Source organism: Terrapene carolina, unplaced genomic scaffold (genome assembly GCF_002925995.2).
Source record: "Terrapene carolina triunguis isolate 2854851 unplaced genomic scaffold, T_m_triunguis-2.0 Scaffold113, whole genome shotgun sequence".
Taxonomy (NCBI): domain Eukaryota; kingdom Metazoa; phylum Chordata; order Testudines; family Emydidae; genus Terrapene; species Terrapene triunguis.
In genome coordinates this window covers 19,992,817-20,000,805 of record NW_020664464.1, presented here as the reverse complement: position 1 = coordinate 20,000,805, position 7,989 = coordinate 19,992,817, and the positions used below count along the sequence as shown (strand labels likewise).

Here is a 7,989-nt window from a genome sequence, read left to right as displayed (position 1 = left end):
ACACACACACACACACACACACACACACACACACACACACACACACACTCCTCCCCCCCAACTTCAGTTGAAAAGCAGCTGGCAATGTAGTAGGATGCCCATGGAACAATGGGATTGAGAAACCTGCATCATCTGACCCTGTGCCTGCCCCATGAGGCATTGCAAACTCTTCCCAAAGTACCCTGCGGTCAGTTGCACAGTGGGATAGCTACCACAATGCACTGCTGTCTTTGCCGTTGCAAAAGCTGCTAATGTGGATGCGCTCCAGCGTCACAAGGAGCACAGTGTGGATACACAACAGTGGTTTAATTCCAGTGTTTTAGTAAAAGTGGTATAACTTGTGGTGGAGAAACTTGCCAGTATAGACATACCCTTAGGCACAATTACTGCACTTTGATGCAAACTTGGTAACTTTACATGCAAACAGCTAGTTACATGTTTGCACATAGTTATTCAAATTAAACACTTTGGGCATTTAAAATTCCAGAAGATACCAGACAATCTGATGGAACAATGAGATGCCAAACTCCATGTGTGCATGCAGCACACTTTTTTTATTATTATTGTTTTTAAACATCCGAACAGATTGCATTTTCCAGGAGCATGAACATGCTTACATGTTCCGAGTGATTTTCTCAAACCACTAAACACATTTATACACTCAAATTTCAAAATTAAATAAAAATTTGCAAAAATTACCAATCTCCAGCCCAAAGTTAATGTTTTAGGCATTAAGGAATCTTGAAAAATGGTGCTCAGAAAAGATTTTAACTAAAAGCTTCACAGAGAACAACCATTAGGACCTTCCACATAAGCTTAATATCAGACTCCAGTAAATTTAAAACAAAAAAAGGAAACTTCACTAAATCACCACGTACTCATTCTCTCCACTTCCCTCTTTCCACTAACATTCTCATTGCCCTGATATTTGTGCACAAACAGCAGTTTCTCCTGTTTAATCAGTCGGCTTCTCCTGCCAGTCTTAGGCCTGGCCTACATTAGGATTTTACATCCACACCCGAGAGATGTAGCTAAACCGACCTAACCCCTAGTGTACATGGCACAAGGTCGAATGAAGAATTCTTCTGTTGACCTACCTACTACCTCGTGGGGAAGTGCATTACCTACCATCAGTGGAAACAGTGTCTACACTGAAGTGTGACAACAGCACTGCTGTAGTGTTTTAAGCATAGACATACCTTAGGGCTGGTCTACACTGGGGGGCGGGGGGGATCGATACAAGATACGCAACTTCAGCTATGCAAATAGCGTAGCTGAAGTCGAAGTATCTTGGATCGAATTACCTGGGGTCCAGACGGCGTGGGATCGACGGTCGCGGCTCCCCCGTTGACTGCGCTACCGCCGCTCGCTCTGGCGGAGTTCCCGAGTCGACCGTGAGCGCGTTCGGGGATCGATATATCGCGTCTTAACGAGACGCGATATATCGATCCCGGATAAATCGATTGCTACCCGCCGATACGGCAGGTATTGAAGACGTACCCTTAGAGTCATCACAATTCACTCTGTCATCACTTTCAAAGAGATCTAAGCTAACTGGAAAAAGGAACGCCTCTTCTGGAAGAAGCATGTCCCATCCACACAGATAGTTATACCAATATAACTATAATGGTATAGTTCCGCTGGTAATTTTCTACATGTAGATAAACTTTTTGTCACATCACAATCACTTCCACGGTGTTTAATGCTGATGTTACAAATACTGAATCAAGTACTCCATAAAATAGGAGAATGAGGATAAGCTGAAACGAAACAGCTTCAGTTTATGCACTTATTTTGTTAATTTGAAATAATGAAACCAGGAAAAAACAAAGGAAACGGGAAACTTAAAATATAGTCAATATAAAAAAAATGTATTTTCAGGTACTATATATGTCTGAGGCCCTGTAAAACCATAAAAATTGGCACAACTGCATTCACCTTCTCTCTTTTAAATGTTTCTCTCTCCTGTGTCACTTTGTGAAAGACCCATACAAACTGGAGATATCAACAAGCTAGCTGAATATAGAGGGAAACAGTGAAACTGGACTACTACACCAAGTGCTGTCAAATTCACAAAACAAACAAGTAGATGCATTTTTTTCTTTAATCTCATTTATCACAATCTCCGGTTTAATTTCTGTAAGAGGGGAGCTTTGAAAAATATTGGGCTCCTGGCTACACATAAATTATGACTTGACTTTCACCAATATGGACTCCAGCAGGAGTTTAGCCTGAATAAGACATGCTTAATAGGGCACATGGTATTTTAGGATGATCTAGCTGTATTTCTTTTGCAGACAAATGGTATTTGTTTGTTAAATATATGGGCAATGTTGTGTGATAACTTGTTGTTCTTCATCACTCCCCTGGATATGCTAATCAAGGGAACACTTCTCAACCCTTCTGAGAATGAAAAATACCTTAGGTGGTGCTGATGGAAGCAGTGGTGCAGATCAACATGACAGACAGTAATTGCTTTACAAGTATATCTGAATGCTAGCTCACCCATTCACTCACCCACGCATATATGCCATGAAATATTCTTTTCACTGCGGTAAGATGAAAACCTTTTGAAAAAAAGCTCTTAAAAAGATTTAAAAATGTGTTTATACAGGTATATGACTTGCAGGGAAAATGGCTAAATTGTGCTTCAATTAAAATAGAGCAGCACAAGTAACTCTCAGCTAAGGTCCTGTGGATAAGTGTATAGGATTCTGTATCTTAATTTGTTTTAAATTTATTATTTATCAGGGTAGGCTGCATCTGTCCATGGGCAACTGAGAATATTTGTCAAGCCAGAGTGATGTACTGTAGTCTAACAAAATTTTTACCGTTCCAAAATACAATTGTAATAGGAAACAATTTAAAACAAAAGTGATGGTCTATTACTGTAAGCAAACCAAGTAAGCAACATAACATTTGTTATACTTACAGAGGTTAAAGCTTCTACGTTGGCACCAGTGAGACAGAGGTACCTGACAACATCAAGGATTCCATTATTTGCTGCCAGATGTAAAGGTGTTCGTCCATACTAAGAGGGGGAGAAAAAATAAGTTAACTTTCTGTTGATGATGCGCAAAGAGCCTGACTTTCAGATATGTTTATTCTATGCTAGAGACGCACCTGGCTACTGTATACATGTACCTACACAATTAAGGACTGGAAAAAAATTAGAGTATAAAATTAATCAAATTAACCTAAGTTTAAAAATTGAGCACAACTAATTTAAAGTCTGATTTAATCAAAAATAAGATTTGAATATGGGACACTTCATTAAATAAGTCAGATCTACAACATTTATGTGAAATGCCCTAAAATTTTCACTGGTGAATGAGGATTTCTCTCTGACTCCCAGAAACATTAAACAGCAGTTTGAATAGCTAAATATCGACTGTTCCTGCAACATTGGCTCCATAAGCTTGGCAGCTGTGGATTCTCCTCCACAGTCACATATTGATGAAAGTGAACAAAAGAGGAGGGGAGTTAAGGAGATGCCTGCTCTGCAAGCCCAAAAGGTCACCGCTCCCTGAGAATGCCAGTGACAGAAAACTTCTACAGGCAAGAATATTAAGGAATAGGGTAACAGTACTTGTAAACCTGCAAGAGAGCAGAGTACGCTGAGGAGCACTGTGAACCAAAACTTTTCTGAAAACACTAAAAAGACTAGAGCAGATGGGTGGTGGAAGTGGAAGACAGGAGAGAGTTTGAAAATTAGAAAATGAATGGATGAAGTAAGGACATGGAAGCAAAAGAGTCTAGATAGTAATTTAGGATCTAGAATATACAGGGACGATCTTTAAGAATATAGAAATATGGGATTTACTAATAAGAGTGGTACCATTCTGCTGTCAGGAGGACAACGACTGCTGAATGAAATCATTGTCATCCTGACCACCGCAGTCTGCTAGCTTGTCTTCTCTCATCTTTACCTTCTACAGTATTAAATTATTATTTTGTAAGAGTCTCACACTCCCATGTCTTAGTTGTTCCTGATTCTCTCTCACTAATGCGGTGGTCCTCGTATCATCCACTTCCTATCTCTTTCCTGTTCATATCAATAGACCTGTCTTTGCAACATTTTCTGTTTGTATCTCCTCTCTGCATCGACTTGTGTGTCATCTTTCTCTCTTCTATAATTTCTCTGCTGTGACCTTAAATGCTTCCTTCTCAGAAGTAAACATTTTTTCTCTTTTATTGTAGTAATAGGATTCCAGGATTATGACTTTTAAAGTCTCTAACATAGTAAAAAATATTAACTGGAAAGATCTCTCCCCTCCGCCCCCAAATATATCAATATGAAGCACATGTCAGCAAGTCAGCATCTTGCATTTATACTGGTAGATGTCATTTGTGGACACAAGATAAATGCTTCATTAAGTTAACTGGTTCACATAGTAGGGCTTGTTTTTCAAGATAATGGCACTATCTCCGTATGCTATATGAAGAGAGCTCTTCTCTTCTAAAGACCTGGAATCCAAAGTCCATTCCACTCGCACAGTCTACTACAGCTTTAAAGAGTAACAAGACAAAAATCCTTAACCATATGTGGAAGGTTTCCTGGTCCATTTACTTTTAGGTGTTTATTTTTTTCCACCTTATTTCTCTGAGGCCAGCCAAAGATTCTCAGTCATGAAAAGAGGTGCTAATCCAGCCTTGGGCTGTATTAACCCACCTTCCCAAAAATGTGTTCTCAACCATGGATCTGCATTTAATTGCCTGATCAGTCACGCTTAAGCTAACACTAGGGGGTGGAGAGCTCATTATAATAAGCTTTCCACTTGGCAACTGCTGATCTTTAGATTTTAAAAAAATATTGATTGCACTGGGCCAGACTTTTAAGCCCAAAATCCACCACCTTCCATAGCTTTGTGCAGCACAGAAGATCACAGAGCTTTTGTAATGAATGGAAACAATTAGCAATATTGTATTACAAGAATACTTTTATGTTTTTCTAAGAACTATAACACCTTTTAAAATAAATGAATCACAAAGGACAGCATAAAGACCTCTACAATTAATTGTTTTAAACTTAGTGGGATATAAAAACCGCATGATATTGCAGTATTCTCCCACCTTTGCATAATTAGACATTCAAAGCAAAATACCAAGCACTAGCCACACAGTATGTCAGCAAAGTCTAATGGCTGACATTAAAGCTTTACAAACTAGCAACAGGAAAAATTCTGGAAGCGGGTTACTGTTATTTAACGATCCTAGGCAGAAAGCTAAAATACTAAACCTGTTAAGAATTATATTTAGTTTTCATACACGGCATTCAGCTCTATTGCAATGAGAGGGGCCAACAAAGCACTAGTAACTTGACTATCTGAGACACAACACTATTGCAGGAGAAGGGATAGCTCAGTGGTTTTAGCATTGGCCTGCTAAACCCAGGGTCGTGAGTTCAATCCTTGAGGGGTCCATTTAGGGAACTGGGGTAAAAATCTATCTGGGGATTGGGTCCTGCTTTGAGCAGGGGGTTGGACTAGATGAGGGTTTTTTAATATATAGAAGTACTCATTAACAGTTCTATAAGTAAATCATAATTATTAATAATCATCTTTATTACTTAATTTAATACTCCTTTAGACTACCAACAGAATATGAAGTATACAGCATTCCATCCACTCCCTGTTGCCTAAACATCATCTGCAAGAAGTAAAGCCATACTACCAGACAAACTAGTTGGCAAGTATATTAACATTAGGACAGAACAGAAAAGTTTACTGATGTAACTAATTCAGTTTGTCTTTCTGCATGGATTTTCAATTATTATCTCAACTGCTCTAAAGTTAACCACAGCTCTACCTTTTTAAGTTCTTGAAAATGTTTTCTATTTGCACTTTGAAAAATAAAAGGATTTTTATACAATAATTGTTATAAATTAAGAGAAGCTCAGCCACCCAAAAAGGTAAGATATTTAACAGAGAAGTTCTGTACCAGCACTGCTTTTTGTTTACCTTATTTGTAACATCCAAATTACAACTTGCTTCACAGAGTGCTATCACAATAGGGACATTCCCATCTTTGCAGGCCACATGCATAGGGGTGTTACCATGTCTGTCTTGGAAATCTACAAAACATCCCTGACCGATGAGAGTTTTAACTACTTCCATTTGACATCTTCTCACTGCAAGATGCAGGGCTATGTGTCCATCCTGAAATCACAAGACAACTGGTCAGTCACATTCAAAAAAAATCTGACCATTATGAAGTGATTTATACAAATTCAAGTATTTTTCCACAGATGTGTGGTAATTTAATTATGGTAGTGTGTATTGTCCTGCCTTTTGGATCACAAGCCATAACAATTTTGTTTTCCCAGCACAAGTCTATTTCAAAACAAATCAACAGTTTTCCCTGAAAGTGGTACCGTGGCTAAGACATACTAGTGCAAGTGTTTGTTGCCAGAAGGTGGCCAATGCAAAAGTCACACAATCTGCTTAGAGAATGGTAGCTTCTGAGTGGAGCAGCTCCTTCTTTATCTGAAACAACTTGGGAGTGGGAGGGTAGCAGGACTCAAAAGTGATTCCATTTAATTCTCTTATAAGCAAAATGTTTTATCAGTGGCACGCAGCAGACCTTTGAGATCAGCACTGTTTAAATGCAATAGAAACTCCAGAAATAATAACAACAACTACCATGACCAGTATGCTAATATAAACAATGAAACTCAAGATTTCTTCAATACCAGTCATGAGAGGAAAAAATAATTCTGAATTAGTGCGACTGTTAAAAAGCTGTAGTTTAGACTGTTGGAAAACAAATGATTTATTCTCTTGATCTGACACACAGGTATTGAAGGCAAGTGATAAACCCATTGCCTTTTGTCCTTTAAAAATGAATAGCTTATTGCCAGTTACAAGAGTCAATATTTCAGTTATTTTCTGTATAAAGAATGTGTGTCAGCCATAAAGTGTGATGGACAGATAAACAGATTTAATAAGGTGGTATTACATGAATACAGACATAATAATGGAATGGTTATTTCCAATATGAATGAACAAATCAGTCAGCAACTTTTAGAAGCAGCCATCAATTTTCTCTTTATAATCCATTAGAGAGCTTATATTTTAAAAAAGAATAATGGCTTGAAGCAGTCAAATGAAGTATTTTAAAGAAAGTAATTTAGAGGTATAAATAGTCCTGTATCACTCACGTCCTCTGCATATAATTCCTGACTAAATGTGACTCATTCACCCGTAACTAACCTTGTCTGTTGCATCAAGGTCAGCTCCGTGTTCTGCCAAGCATTCCACAATATCATGGTAACCTCTAGCTGATGCTGTCAGGAGTGGAGTTTCCCCTTCTTTGTTTTTAATGTTCACATTACAACCAGCCTCACAAAGTGCTTTGGCAACAGAATAGTAGCCATGCCAAGCAGCACAGTGCAAAGGAGTTTCTTCTTCCTATCAATAATGACAAATCAAAATAAAAAACAGCTGAAACTATGTGCTAGCAGTGCCCATTCCTCAGCTTGTACTGTAAAACCAGAAGAAGGGGAAAGAAAAGAAATCTGTCTATTAAAGTTAAATCCTATAAAATGATTTAGCATCACTATAATTTATTAAACTAACTTTCTCAATGTGGGCGTACTTCACCCTGACACACACAATGATTGTGATAACTCAATAGCTTCTCTTAAGCATCTGGATTCCAGGAATACAGATTTCTCAGTACAAAACAGAACAGTGATACCTGACTTGCCTGCAAATACTGGCACCACTGTCTTGCTGTTTCCATGCAACTGAAGCTAATTATTTACCTAGGTTCTCTCATTTGAAAACACGTCCTCATTCATATGGAACTATTTCACTTATGTAGGGATTAGGCAAGTGGTTGAAACAAAAAATTTGGAGTGAACTCCAGTATTCAATTTCCAGATCTGAGTGTGATTTGCCTTCCACAAGTTATTTAAGATTAAAGATTTTAAAGCATACTTAGTAACAGAGGGTCCTGTGGCACCTTTAAGACTAACAGAAGTATTGG

General features: G+C 38.2%; 1 protein-coding gene across 1 annotated transcript in view; it reads right to left on the bottom strand.

The window, feature by feature from the left end:
* Positions 1 to 7,989, bottom strand: part of DAPK1 (death associated protein kinase 1) — a 126,344-nt gene that overhangs the window by 25,284 nt on the left and 93,071 nt on the right. Inside the window, exons 15-17 of the mRNA XM_026652341.1 lie at positions 7,212 to 7,409; positions 5,961 to 6,158; positions 2,933 to 3,031 (exon numbers count right to left, since the gene is read on the bottom strand). Of these exons, the coding sequence (XP_026508126.1) occupies positions 2,933 to 3,031; positions 5,961 to 6,158; positions 7,212 to 7,409 (495 nt within the window). The remainder of the gene's footprint in view (positions 1 to 2,932; positions 3,032 to 5,960; positions 6,159 to 7,211; positions 7,410 to 7,989) is intronic.